Below are 16,126 nucleotides of genomic sequence, written 5' to 3' on the forward strand. Positions count from 1 at the left end.
TTCAGTCCTTTGACTACAGCCATGTTGGTGTACCCGAGCGTCAAACTGATACACATGCTTGTTATTCAAACACCTATCTTCGTCTTTCACTTTTCTGTAAATTTCAGCTTACATATAGTTTCTGTTAAGAACGTAGTAGAGTACAGTAAAATGCTTGTTCGCCTTCAGATTTCACAGTGCTAGCCAGTAGTAGCATTATACGTACTTCTAGGTTTGCGTCTGGGCTTCTGTCGTGTATGAATAGATAATTGAAAAATGTTGGAGTCGACGGAAAGGAGTACGGCTAGACGTTTATTTTTACTCACTAAAATTGTTTCTACGCAACGTAGTTCTCCAGGCGTTTGCCAAAGTTCCTTCAGCAACAACGCTTCTCGATAAACTCAGTGGCTACTACTAATTTCAGGCCGAAAAGTTGAACTTACGAAGACAGTATTTACATATCACCTGAGGAAACACAACTAGATCTCATAATGCAGAGAAACAGTTGCATAATCAAGTAGCAGCTCGCCTGGAGAACTAATTTGCGTAGAAACAATTGTAGTGATTGAAAATAAATGTCCGACTGTACCCCTTGTTAACTCCGAATTTTTTCAACACACACACACACACATACACCCCCCCCACACACACACACGTATATATATATATATATATATATAGTAGGGTGGATAAAATCAAAATAAGCAACAGGATATCAAGAAGTGATGCAGTGCGACTGTTTCAAGCATTGTTCAATTATATATATATATATATATATATATATATATATATATATACAATACAAAATGGGACAAGAACGCAAAAGACCCAAACAGTTATGTGAAACAAAAAATGGACAACAAAATATCCAGACAGACGATTCAAGGAAAAATAAACTAAGAGCATTACATTCCTTTGAAGAATCTAGGTATATGTATATATATATATATATGTATATATATATATATATATATATATATATATATATATATATATATATATATATATATATATATATATATATATATATATATATATATATATATATGTATTTATGTATGTATGTATGTATATATATAGGCACTGGCGTGACTGTGTGGTACGAAGCTTGCTTCCCAGCCACATGGTTCCAGGTTCAGTCCCACTGCGTGGCACCTCGGGCAAGTGTCTTCTCTTATAGCTTCGGGCCGATAAAAGCCTTGTGAATATATTTGGTAGACGGAAACTGAAAGAAGCCTGTCGTATATATATATATATATATATCATGCTTAATGAATTACCGTGTGAGTGGGCGATTATTCCACGGACACACAAACTGTCGACACAGTTCTGAGGCTAAATCAGTGATCATACAAAGTGGAGCATTGCTATCTCTTTGATTCACAGGTAACGTCTGTGCATCTGTCCCCATCTGTCCGATTTCATGCACAATATCCAACCTCCATCGGAGGTTATAGAAAGTTACTTTACTCAAAGTGATGTATACATACATAAATACACACATACACCTATACATCTATACACATCCATTTGATTTGTCCCTGAGCAAACCAAAACACTGGGTCCTAGAGTATTTATCTATTAAGAGCTAACCACATACATAGGTCAGAAGAACACTAAAAAAAACCGTGCGGCCGATAAGCAACTTGTCCGCGTAGCCAAGCCTTAAGAGAGTGCTGCTCGCACACGCACGCGTGCGCACACACGTTCGCACACACACATGTATGTATGTATGTATGTATGTATGCATGCATGTATAAATACACACACGCATATTATTAACACAATAATACATCTGTATTATATATATATATATATATATATATAATACATAAAACAATATATTCTGTTTTTATATATTTATATCATATAGTGTGTGTGCGTGCGTGCGTAAGTGCGCGTGCGTGTATGTGTTTGTGTGTGTGTGTGCGTGTGTGTGTGTGTGTGTGTGTTTTGTGTGTGTGTGTATGTGGATGCGAATGTGTGTTTGTATGTATATATATATATATATATATATATATATATGGTGGTTGTCTACTCCTTATGCAGAGTTTGACCACCTCCTGTACCTACACATTAGCCCCATCATGGCAACTGATGTGGCTTTTTAAACCAGACAATGTTCTGAAAAGACACTGAAGTAGATTGCATACCCGATTTGGGCCACCAAGAGCTGCATATAAGTTCTGATCTTTGTAGATCTTAAAATGTCTTTTGAGGCCCCCGTTAGATTTGCAAACCTTCTGGCATACACTGCATTCAAATGTGTGCACAGATATATAAGCAGAATATTTGGTGGCGGTTCGTTTTCCATGGGTTCGCCAATCATATATATATATACATATATATATATATATATTGATATAAATGGCAAGACAAGAAAAGAATGAAAGAGACCTCGATTTTATGCAAATAGAGGAATTTATCTCTAAATATAATATGTAACAATTATTCGGTAGCCTTGATAAAACTCCGAGTTTCGGATGTCGGATTGGAAACCCACTCCGGCATCTCTTCAGTTATCGGGCCATCGAAAAAAATGCTATGAAAATGTCTGTTAAAACAAAGGGAAATTACTGTGTAATTGGCCGTTATTAAAACAAAAGAGCTATTAGAATTACCGCTAAATAAGAGGAGGGAGTAAAGGTAAGGGAGTAAAAATGTTCATAGTAATCGCGTAAGCGCGCATGTCCATACATACACATGCGCGCCCGCACACCCACGTACATGCGCCTATATTTATATTCTCATTTGTTGTTTTTTAGTCTTGAACATACCTAAAAGTAGTTCTTACCGTCAAATTACAAGGACAATCTCAATAGATAGAAGTTTCACTATTCACTATATCATGTATGTAATACTCTCCTTTGTATTATATATTTTATCTATTGCCGAGGACTTCTCGCGGCATACAAGTGTATCCCATCCATAACATAGCTAAGGCTTTATCTCAAAGAATGGCATTTTCTTCACGGCCAGTTCCAGACCAGAGAAATTTCCGACACACAGTGAGATCCAGCATCCTCTACACTGGGCCGGTGAATATGCAGCATACAGATTTCCAAAGTACACATCCTCATGACTAACCGCCCCAACACTATTCGCAGTATGTATGTATGTATGTTTGTATGTATGTATGTATGTATGTATGTATGTATGTTTGTATGTATGTATGTATGTATGTATGTATGTATGTATGTCACCTGGATCAGCCAGGCTATCCGGTGCCAAGTTGGCTTTGCTGGTCATACCATTCTGACCATTCCCATCGTGCTCTCACCATTCTCCTCCACGTTGTTCCAAACATCTTTCTTAAATCGTCTTCTCACCTGATTGGAGGGTCTTGCGATTGGTCTCTTCCTCTCGCGCAAGTACCACTCGACATGACCGGCCCATCGTAGCTTTGCGTAGTGGTATCCAGTACTATCCCTGATCTCCTCGTTCCGGATGTGATCTCTTAGCGAGATTCCTAACATCGACCTTCCCATGGCTCTCTGCACCGTAAGCAGATGTTGTTGTTCTCTTTTCGTCAAGCCTAATTCTAACTTGCATATAGCATGGCAAACAAGATTGTGCTGTTGAAGAAATTGTCGCAAGTTGCCTTGTCTAAGTTCGCCTTCAACATATCCTTCACTGAGTTGAATGCCCGCCATCCTGCTCTTACTCTTCTCAATATCTCATTCTCCATCTCTCGTCTTATAGTCACTTCTTGACCGAGATACACATAGCCGCTCACCTCTTCTATTTCGTTACCTCCGACTGTTAAGCGACCGATCGGTACGCTCTCAGACCGTATGTACTTGGTTTTCGTACGGTTGATCTTCAGGCTGTCCACCGAACCCCTGAAATCCAGTTCGTCTAGCATGATTTGCAGTTGATCGGTTCTCTCCGCTATCAGCGCTATGTCGTCAGCGAATCTTAGACGGGTGAGCAGTTCTCCGTTTATCCTTATACCTCCGTTCCAGTTCATGTCTCTTTTGACCATCTCAAGACAAGCTTTTCTCAAGAAAAGCTTAGGAGAGATGGTGTCTCCTTTCCTGAAACCCTTCTCCACCGGAACATTCACTGGTGAGGTTAACTGCGTCGTCACACCTTGTTTCCTGAGGGCTTGCAATACAGCGTTGATTTGACGCTGTCGAAGGTTTTCTCATAATTAACGAACGCAACGTACAGAGGCAACCGGTACTCTCTCACTCGTTCCAGCACCTGCGTTGGAGTAAATATATGATCTATAGTGCTGTACTTCTTTCTGAACCCTACCTGTTCTCTTGGTTGCTGGTGTTCATCTAGTTGCAGAGATAACCGTTCAACGATTATGTTCGTGAACAGCTTGTAAATATGAGACAGGAGGCAGATGGGACGATAGTTCTTAAGATCTTCCATATCGCCATTCTTGTACAGCAAAATCGTATATGTCACCTTCCATTGGGAAGGTATTGATCCTTCCTCTATGTAGCGATTGAAGCGAAGAACGAGGATTTTCGTAGCTGCTCTCCACTGGCCTGCAGCATTTCAGCTGTTATATCATTCTTGCCCTTTACTTTTTCTTTGTTCATCAGCTTGCGCTCTCTCTCGACTCCACCGGTCAGAATAGATGGGTTTTTTTTTCTCTCTTTCACTTTCCAACGAAGGAGGCGCGTCCACTGCTTTCGATTTTAAGAGGTATGTGTAGATTTTGCAGACATCCCTCCATACATCTTCTGTCGGCCACTGCATTGCCGTCCTAGGTCTTCAGCGTCATTAACTTCGTTCAATAAAGCATCATCTGGTTTTCGCATTTCTTGAGGCTCTTCTGTTCATGTGCACAAGAACGGAAGATATGTGTGTGTATGTATGTATGTATGTATGTATGTATGTATGTATGTATGTATATGTATATATATGTATATATATATATATATATATATATATATATATACATATATATATATACATATATATATATATATATATATATATATATATATATATATACACATACATGTGTGTATGTATATATATACATATATATACACACACACATATATATATATATATATATACATATATATATATATATATATATATATATATATATATATATATATATATATACACATACATGTGTGTATGTATATATATACATATATATACACATATATATATATATATATATATATGTATATATATATATATATATATATATATATATACATATACATACATATATGGATGTATATGTACATATACATACATATATGGATATATATATACATACATGTTTGTATATATATATATATGGATATATATGTACATATACATACATATATGGATATATATATACATACATGTTTGTATATATATATATATATATATATGTATATATATGTATGCATATATGTATGTATATGTATATATATATGTATATATATATGTGTGTGTGTGTGTGTATGTATGTATGTGTATATATATATATATATATATATATATATATATATATATATATACCACCCAAAACCCATTTCAGATTTCAGATGCTTCTGTCTCGTGATTTAATGTGTTCCTATAGACAATGATTGACAACACAAGCAGCAGAATTTGAAACAAGTGCTGGTGTAAATATGATCGCCCAAATACTCGCGGGCGGTGCCCTATCAGGGACACAATCTGATGACCCGCAAAAATTCATACATATATCTATAAGAGTATTTACACACTCACACGCACGCACACACACACACACACACACACACACACACACACACGCACACACATTTAGAAAAGTGTTTTTAATTTTAGCCGCAGGCTATCCAGTCTTGTGAATGTATTTGGTAGGCAACACTTAAAAGAAATCCATCATGTCTGGGTGTCTTTAATATCTCGTCTAAACATCAAACACCCCCCCCCCCCCCACACACACACATATATATATTAGGTCACTCTTAGTTCTGCAGATAATATATAATCCAGTATTTCGTACATCTGACGTTCTGAGTTCAAATCCTGCCGAGATTGACTTTGCTTTTCATCCTTTCGAGGTCTGTAAAATAAGTACCAGATGAGTACTGTGGTTGATGTAATCGACTTATCCTAACCCTTGAAATAGCTGATCTTGATCCAAAATGACTGCGAATCGACCTATTCAACTATAAGGTTATATTCGTAAAATTTGTATCGAAAGCTTACTTTTATAATTTCTACATAGCATTTTTCTAACCCGCCCCCCCCCCACACACACACACACGTACGTGTACTCATATATTAAATAGTGACTCCTACAAGACTTGTTCTATTACATTCTCGGGGTATCTTTACTCTCTGATGAATTCTGGAATGTATAAGCACTTGGTGTTCTTGTTCGATAAGAGTCACCTTACTATGAAATAAATTAATGTACCCGATGCTCGGTGTATTTAGTGCCTTCCATTAATTGCAGTTTTTTTCCATTTTGTAATGGAAACTCCAAATGCAATGCCTGAGTCATATCTATCTATCTATCTATCTATCTATCTATCTATCTATCTATCTATCGATAGATAGATAGATAGATAGATGGAGAGATAGAGAGAGATGCATATGTATAAGCGAACATGCTGTTGGGAGAGAAAAATCCAACGTTGCGGACAAGGTCCTTCTTTGGGGAAAAGTTGAAAGACGTGAAATTTCCCCTAGGCAAGTTCACTACGCTCTCTTTTCTTTTTCTTCTTTTTTTTTCGTACTTTTTTTTTTTCGATTTTTCTTATTAAAATATGGCTTTCGAGTACAGACCAGCCCCAGTCTCTCTAGATTCAGTTTTATCACCTACTTCGATTGCAGTCTCTCTCTCTCTCTCTCTCTCTCTCTCTCTCTCACACACACACACACACATACACTTACACACGCACATGAATATATGTACAATAATGCCTCGATATACGAGTTAATTTGTTCCCGTAGACCGTTCGTAAAGCAAAAAGGCGTAAAGCAGAGCAATAATTTCCCATAGTAGCAATGTTATAAATCGTAATTCGTTCTCAGAAAAATATTTCACCTATAAAATTTATAATACTCGTAAATGAATGGCAATAAAACAACAGTAGAATGTAAAGAATATTATTTTACGTGAAGTAAAAAGAATGTCCAGATCGTTTAAAATAAAAAAATATTATTATTATAATCGTTTTCTGAATCACATTCACTCGGACTGGACTCTCGCACATCATCAATTGTAGACGCGATCGCCCGATTCACAAGCACCCGTAGACGGACTTCTAGATTTCTTTTTAGGAAAGAAGTCTAAAGTTGTTTGTTTACTCTTTTACTCTTTTACTTGTTTCAGTCATTTGACTGCGGCTATGCTGGAGCACCGCCTTTAGTAGAGCAAATCGACCCCAGGACTTATTCTTTGGAAGCCTAGTACTTATTCTATCGGTCTCTTTTGCCGAACCGCTAAGTTACGGGGACGTAAACACACCAGCATCGGTTGTCAAGCGATGTTGGGGGGACAAACACAGACACAAACACATACACACACATACATATACATATATATATACATATATACGACGGGCTTCTTTCAGTTTCCGTCTACCAAATCCACTCACAAGGTGCCACGCAGTAGGACTGAACCCAGAACCATGTGGTTGGTAAGCAAGCTACTTACCACACAGCCACGTCCTCGCCTAGAAGAAGCTTTTTTTTTTTTTCGCTCTCAATAAATTTCTTGGTAACACGCAGAAGCATTTGTGGCGATAGAAACTTTTGCACTTCGTTCGAAATTTGGATTCTGTGCATGAAAAATAAAACCCGTAAACCCGGGGTCTCGTGAAACGGGTCATCTTAAAATGAGTTGCTGAGAAGTTCCTGGTTTTAAGAATGTCAAGAAACGCCTGTTTGTAGGCGTATCCTTCCAAGTTCTTTTACAGGTCTTAGAATAACTGAAAGATCGCTGCAATAATTGTGTGAATCCGAGAGGGGATTCTTTTACCCAAAGCCAGAAACTTTTCAGCTCACCCTCCTATATTCATATACATAAATAACATATATATATATATATACACAGTCCCACTGCTCGGCGCCTTGGGCAAGTATCTTCTACTGTAGTCCAAGGCCAATCAGTGGATTGTAAGTGAATTTAGTCAAGGGAAATTCTGTCAAAACCTGTCGTAATCATATCTGTCTATCTATCTATCTATCTATCTATCTATCTATCGATCTATCTATCCGTCTGTCTGTCTGTGTATGTATGTACAGATAGATAGATAGATAGATAGATAGATAGATAGATAGATAGATAGATAGATTTGTTTTGTTTTTGTTTGTCAACGCTCCTTCGTTGCTATTTGACAAACAAAAACAAAACAAACGACTTACTGCTTAATCAAACTGAACAAACAGTCGATTACTTAGTTGGGTATTTAACCAATTGACCAATAATAAAGGAGTGAATCAGTACGTGTGTTAATAATATTGGCATAACGACCCTCACTCGACGCAAAATTTATTGTCACTATTTCGTACATAACATGTAATCGATAGAATAAGTAAGAGGTTTACAAAGAAAAAGTCCTGGGGTCGATTTCTTCGACTAAAGGCGTGCTCCAGCATGACCACAGTGAAATGACTGGAACAAGTAAAAAAATAAAAGAATATACATCATACATACATACATACATATTTGTATAAATATATAGTATATATATATATAAAGTCTGTCATACCGGCCATGACGAAGGGAAATAGCCCTGAAACTCGAGTCGCCTTTATATATTTATATTTATATATTTATATATTTGATCCTTTATATTGAACACTCAATATTTCATCTACATTCAATACTTTCTTTCATGGTGCCATCCATTTTTATTTTATTTTATTTTATATTATATATTGTATATTATATTATATATTGTATATTCCATATTCTATACCCCACATTGGTTCTGCAGGAATATAAATAAAACATAAAAAACAGACAGTGTTGGAACTCTTTTAAACAAAATAATATATTCCTCTATACACAATCATACAAAAAACCCACCTATTTTGTATTTATTTTTACTCGCATATATATATATATATACAGAGAGAGAGAGAGAGAGAGAGAAAGAGAGAGAGGGAGAGGGAGATGTGTATATACATATGTACACATATATATATGTATGTATGTATACACAAACACATATACATACATCTCTCTCTCACTCGCTAAATATATACATATACATATATATATATATATATATATATATATATATATATATATATATATATATATATATATATATATATATATACACACACACATAACAAGCAGAAATACAAAGCGTATGCGCGCGCGTGTGCTTTTGTGTGCGCGTGTGTGTGTATGAAATTACGGAGAGCCGAGATGCTCTATATTTATGCTCATTATTTTCACAATGTGATTTTGCATAAGTGTTTCTTTGACTGCTTGAATGCAATTTTTTGAAAACTATTTATGTTTTCATCACCATCAGTAGCAGCAGCAGCAGCATTCAGTAACATCCCCCACCACTACCACCACCATCATCGTCGTCATCGTCATCGTCATTATCACTATATTTAATTCACTGAAAAACAGCTTTGAAACCACGTCGTCAATGGAGTGAAGTTTACTCATCATGAAAACAGTTTATACTTCCGCAAACATTACATAAGGTATGATACTTGAAAACCACTCTTAAAAATCTTTCTCTTCAACTGGCTAAACATTTATTCGTCATTCCATACATTTGTTTGTTTGTTTGTTTCTCTCCTTCATATTTCATGATGTGAGTCAATGAGAAGTTTATACATTATATTCATCTTTTGAGAAAGAAAAGAGCTGTTACGTTCGCATCTTAACCTTTCTCACTCAGCCACACTTCCAATTTTATAATATCGATTACTCACTTTCTACTTCCTCTCTCTCTTTCTCTTTCTTTCTCACTCTATCTCTCTCTCTCTCTCTCTCTCTCCATCACCGCCTCTCTCTGTCTCTCTCATTGTCTAACTTTCTTACTTTCTCTTTTCTCCGTCTATCGGTATGCCTATCTGTGCAATTATCTCTTTTATCTACAGGGTGAGACAGAAGGGACGGACGTTTTTGAAATATTCACAAGATCATTAATTTTAGCTGCAAACAAATTTTATTGACATCAATGTGCTTGTATTGAATTAGCATTTGTCAAAATTAAGTGTGGAAAACAACATCCATCATGTGATGTCCGTTTTCATTGACGCATTTCTGAAGGCATTCTTGGAAGTTGGCCTCCAGTCTCTCCCACATTGCTTTGTGACTAGTCTCATGGTTTCAACTGTTGTCCAATGACCAATTTGTACGGGTGGAAATGCAGGTTTTCATGCAAAATACGCCTTACCGATCGATTACCGATGCCAAATCCAGTGGAATGCCTTCGAGCAGAGCTATTCGGACTCTGTATCAAAGCTTGTCTGACGCGTTCCATATTTTCCGGGGTCCGTACCGTTCGTGGCGCCCCCACTAGTCTTCTATACCTCGTTTACGAAGTGCATTCACCCAACGTAAGATTGTGTTACGAGTGGGAACAGCCTGATCTCGGTAAATGTTGAAGAGGCGCCGAAACTCACGCTGAACTGCTATGACAGACTCGTTAGTCTCCACGTATCTGTCGTAGGCAAACTCACGATGCTCTATCGTCCATAGCGCCATGGCTTCACCCGGAGAGAAAAAAATGCTAAGACACCACGGACCGAATGGTACTTGTCAGACATATGCCCCCGTCAGTGACTTCCATAAATAATAATGATAATAACATCAGCAAAAATTACTTTAGGACTGAGAACGGAGTACCCCATTAGTCAAATGGTTTTATATATTTCTCTGAAGTTATATATTTGAGTGTTTATAAAATTATTCATTTATATTCAAGTTCTTAACTAACGTATATATAAATCAACAGCAATAAGATCCATTATGGTAGATTCTGAGAAATATATTTTGTGCCAATCGATACGTTTTCTGTTCTTTTCTCTCCATTCTGTAGAAGAGCGTTGGCTCGAAAATGTTAAAAGCTTCTACCATTTTTCCTGAGTGCTAAATTTATACACTCTCTTAGTTGCTCAATCACATGTGTCTTTTTTTTTTGTATATTTTTGAACCGTATAATGTATGTATATGCAGATATATACATATGTGGGATCTATTTCAAAACGGGGGCACCAGTTTTCATTTATGTTTTATGTAGTGTTTTTGGTACCGAAAGACTTTCAAACTTCGTATACTTATCTATTTTGTGTTATAGAACAGAAAAAAAATTTTGTATTCGAATTTATTTCATGTAAAAAATTGTCTTATTTCGATAATTTCTACTAATCACTGACGTCTATTCAGTTGAAAACAGTTAGCGCTGTAACGGTGTATACCGTATTAATCCCCTAACCCTAACTAGACTGTTAACCCTAACCCTAACCCTAAAACTAACCCTAACTCTAGAATCCGAACTCTAAAATTGTTACACACATAGATACGCACAGCGTAATTTATTATATAAACAATATATGCGTATAAATTACGATTAAACAGGATGAAATATGTCACAGGGAATAACATTTTTATGACCGCCCAGCAGTAACTCTATTTAGCTGAATAGACGTCAGTGATTGGTTGAAATTACAGAAATACGACAACTTTAACATGGAATAACTTGCGATGTACGTTTTTTTGTTAAGAAGACTAAGAGTAAAAGATGTTTTATATGACACATTCTACCAGTGTCCCAAGTTTCAAAGTGTTTCGTTAGTGTTTCGTTAAGAAAATACTGGCGCCCCCGTTTTGAAATAGATCCCATATGTGTGTGTGTATGCATGTGTATAGGTGTGTGTGACGTTATTACTGAGCTGAATTACAAAAATATATGCTTTTTATTGAAAATCTGAATATCTAAAAAATTTAAAAATACAAACTGGATATTAAATATTACTTTAGTTTTGTGTCATTTACGTAATCTTGTTAGTGTGACAGTTCTGTTAATTTTTTGTTCTTCTTTTCTTTCAGCAACTCATGCTAGGATGGTATCGCACAGAACTGTTCAAGTGTCATGAATCGCTACACACGATTTACGATACGGAAAAAATTATTTGTTATCGTACTTTGCCTAACTCTACCATGGTATTACATATCCAGCTATCTCCAAAACTTCGACAATTATGAATCAGTAACGGGCCAATGTGTCTTGCCGAACATCGACCCGTTTGATGAATCCATAAAACAATTCATCCGTAAACTCAGTCCGTTACAATGTTCTAAGAACAACGATTTCAGTTACCTTGACAACAAAGGTCGAGTACATTTGAACTGGACAGCTGGTCGTCTTCTTGGATTTCACCGAAATCAGACATACTGTGTGTGCAATGTTATCAACAGATACGATGATGATGATCATATCCTATACCAACCTGCCCGGACAGTGGATTTTCCCATGGACATACCTTCTGACTTCTTCCGTATTACATGCGCGGATGAATCTGGCTCCTCTTACAGTAATCTACACGCTCACATTTTCCCTACAAATATCACAAATGAAAAAGTTAAAAAAAGGTCAAACACTCGGAAACAGTATAATGTTTTTATATTTGGGGTCGATTCTGTGTCCAGGTTAAACTGTTTGAGAATGCTTCCGAAAACCTATAAGTATCTCACCCAAGAATTAGAGGCGTTTGATTTTCAAGGTTACACCAAAGTTGGAGATAACACTTTCCCGAACATGGTACCATTACTCACAGGGATGCATCCTTATGAAGAGTCATCGAAATTACCTTATGTAGATCCCTCATATCATTTTTATGATTCTTACCCTTTGTTATGGAAGAACTTTTCCGATGCCGGTTACATCACGATGTTTGCAGAAGACGAACCGTTACTGGGTATTTTTAACTATTTATCAAAAGGTTTTAACCAACAACCAACTGATCATTATATGCGACCGTTTTGGCTTGCTTTGGATGACACTCACCCTAGCAATAAGTTTATTAGTCCCTTCTTGTTAATGTTGGAGAATCATGAAGTCCAGCTTAGTAAGTCTTCGACTCTTTGCTTCGGAAATATTCCCAAACACGTTGTCTTGATGAATTATTATAAATATTTCACAATGAAATACAAACATACACCTCGGTTTGGATATTCCTGGTTAACAGAACTTGGTCATAGTCATTTAAACATTGTACAGTTGGCTGACAACGATTTTGTTAATTTCTTAACATCTTTAAAGGATAATGGTCAACTAGACAACAGTTTTTTGATTTTCATGAGTGATCATGGACACAGGTTCGATTCTATACGCCATACGTTAATTGGACGCATTGAAGAAAGAATGCCGCTTTTTTTAATGACAATACCCAAAGGTTTCAAAAGAGACTATCCAAGCGCAGCAGCTAATCTGCTCGCTAATACTAAAAAACTGACAAGTCCGTACGATCTCCATCAAACATTGAAGGATATTCTGTCAACTGATTACGAAAATAACAATGCAAAGAGATTTACATTGACAAAAGGAGTGAGTTTATTTAGCAGAATCAGTAAGCAAAGGAGTTGTGCAGATGCTGGCATTAGTGAAAACTACTGTCCGTGTTATAAAATAAAACCTTTAAACACAACAGAAAATAATGTGAGTCGCTCTATAGCCAAGTTTATTCTTGACAAAATTAATTCTCTTCTCCAACCCTGGAGAGGTATATGTAGCAATTTAAAACTGAACAGTATAAAAAGCAGTGATAAAATTGTCCCTCATGCAAGTCTGAGAGAAGAATATGGTTTCTTTGCGTCTTTATTGAATCACCCGGAACCGGAAGAGGGTACTTACACTGTTGTTGTTGAAACAATACCTGGTTTATCTTTGTTTGAAGCCTCAGTGAACTACAAAAGCAACACCGATATTAGTCTCTATGGAGAAATAAGTCGAATCAACCGATACGGTAACCAATCAGATTGTATAAGGAACAAACGGATGAAACTATACTGCTATTGTATCGCGTAAGAGCGGTCCTGGAGACTAGTAGCATTGCGCATGCGTAATAACATACTTCACCACACACTGACACTACACTTCTCTTTCACCTACCACGTAATTTTATTTATATTTATATGTAGAAAAAAAAAGACTAAAAATAGAACCGATTGAAAGCAGACAGTATTATACACACACACATACATATACAGTTCGTTTTTGTATTTGGTTTACAAGGTTCTGTATAAGAACTCGTGCATTGAAACGAATCTTGTTGTATCTTGGGAGGGTCATTATAAAAATAAATACAGACGCAGTTGTGGCTGTGCGGCAAGATGCGTGCTTCCCAACTACATGGTTCCGGGTTCAGTCCCTCTGCATGGCAACTTGGGCAAGTGTCTTCTACTGTAACCTCAGGCCAACCAAAGCCTTGTGAGTGGATTTGGTAGACGGAAACTGAAAGAAGCCCGTCGAAAGTGTGTGTGTGTGTGTATTTGTGTATGTATTTGTGTGTCTGTGTTTGTACCTCCACCATCCCTTGACAACCGATGTTGGTGTGCTTATTTCCCCGTAACTTAGCGGTTCGGCCTAAGATACCGATAGAATAAGTACTAGGCTTACAAAGTCCTGGGGTCGATTTGTTCGACTAAAGGCGGTGCTCCAGCATGGCCGCAGTCAAATGACTGAAACAAGTAAGAGAATAAAAGAATAAAAGAATAGGCACTGGCTTAGTTTCACTTCTTTATTGTTAAGCAACAATAAAGAAGTAGAATTGTGACAGTTCATGTTTTGATATTATCTCCCAAGATACACGATGTGCATGTGTCTTTGTGTGTGTATGTGTGTGTATGTATGTATGTATGTGTGTGTGTGTATGTGTGTGTGTGTGTGTGTGTGTGTGTGTGTGTGTGTGTGTAGTGGAAGCCGCTTATTGTAATAACGGGTAATGTTTCCAGTCAAAGTCACTGCCTCCCAAACACGCTCAGGATAATGATTAATTTGGCCAGTCTGCTATTGTTATCTAAATGGTTCCGTCCCAAAGCGATCGTAATAAGCGGATTCCAATACATATATTTAAGTCTGTGTGTATGTGTTTGTGCGTACTTGTGTATACGACCACTTGTAAATAGTGTGAATAAAATCTAAATATTTTACTATTCCCGCTGTTTCTGTTTTCTGTGATGACACTAATTGTTTTTTTTTTATCATTATGCAGATGTAGACATGGTTGTATGGTTAAGAAGCTTGTTTTGCAGTCACGTGGCTTCGAGTTCAGTTACACTGCGCAGCCCTTTGGGCAAATGTCTTCTACTCTAATTCTGGGTCGACAAATACCTTGTGAATTTGGGTGACGGAAACTGTATGAAAGCGCTTGTCGTATACATACATACATACATACATACATATATATATATATATATATATATATATATATATATATGGAGAGCATCCAGCAAATAGCTAACTCCATCCACCTGAGTATTAAAGTTACGATAGACTACCCTACTAAACACCCTAACCATAGATTACCTGTATTAGATACTGAACTCTGGCTAGAAACTAAGAATAATAAAACCCGAATCCTTCATTCACACTATACAAAACCTATGGCCTCCAAATACCTGATCCACCGGAACTCGGCTATTGCGGACAATGCCAAATTTAATATATTGATGGCAGACCTCGTCAGAGTAATGAGAAATGTCTCCTGCATGTGCAACCCTACAAAATTAAAGAGACATATACAACATTTCGTTCACCGCATGCAGTTCTCAGGTTACAGCCATAAAGAAAGGATCAGGGTATACAAAGGAGCTATGAAGAAGTTTGAAACAATCAAACCTAACGATAGGAATGGGATTTGCCCACTCTATGGGAGCAAATCATGGAACACCATTGAAAGGGCTAAGAAGAAAATAGGGAAGGCCAGCTCATGGTATGATAGCCACAAATACCAGAGCGTCATGTTCGTCGACACCACCCCTAGAGGCGAACTGGCGTACCGCTTTAGAAGGGCCCTAGACAAACTTAAGCTAAGAATTAAGTTTGTTGAAAGGCCAGGCAACCCTATTAAATCCCTTATCAGTAGAGTATACCCTTTTAGTAGAACCCCCTGCACTGATAGGAACTGTACCGTATGTAGATTTAGCCCACAAACGAACTGTAAAACCAGAAATGTAGTCTATAGTATAAGATGTATAGAGGGA

At 36.9% G+C, this 16,126-nt stretch overlaps 1 protein-coding gene across 2 annotated transcripts in view; it reads left to right on the forward strand.

Annotated features, from left to right (window-relative positions):
• The window catches only part of LOC149134789 (uncharacterized), a 22,433-nt gene extending 7,357 nt beyond the window's left edge, over positions 1–15,076 (forward strand). The window contains exons 2-3 of one of the 2 annotated variants that reach the window (XM_014932799.3): positions 9,435–9,615; positions 11,972–15,076. In XM_014932799.3, coding sequence (XP_014788285.1) covers positions 12,015–13,949 — 1,935 coding nt within the window. In that variant the 5' untranslated portion in view covers positions 9,435–9,615; positions 11,972–12,014 and the 3' untranslated portion in view covers positions 13,950–15,076. The remainder of the gene's footprint in view (positions 1–9,434; positions 9,616–11,971) is intronic. The other variant, XM_014932722.3, reaches the window with a different exon arrangement.
• The last annotated feature ends 1,050 nt before the right edge of the window (positions 15,077–16,126 follow it).

Source organism: Octopus bimaculoides, chromosome 7 (assembly GCF_046866305.1).
Source record: "Octopus bimaculoides isolate indiv1 chromosome 7, ASM4686630v1, whole genome shotgun sequence".
Classification (NCBI taxonomy): domain Eukaryota; kingdom Metazoa; phylum Mollusca; class Cephalopoda; order Octopoda; family Octopodidae; genus Octopus; species Octopus bimaculoides.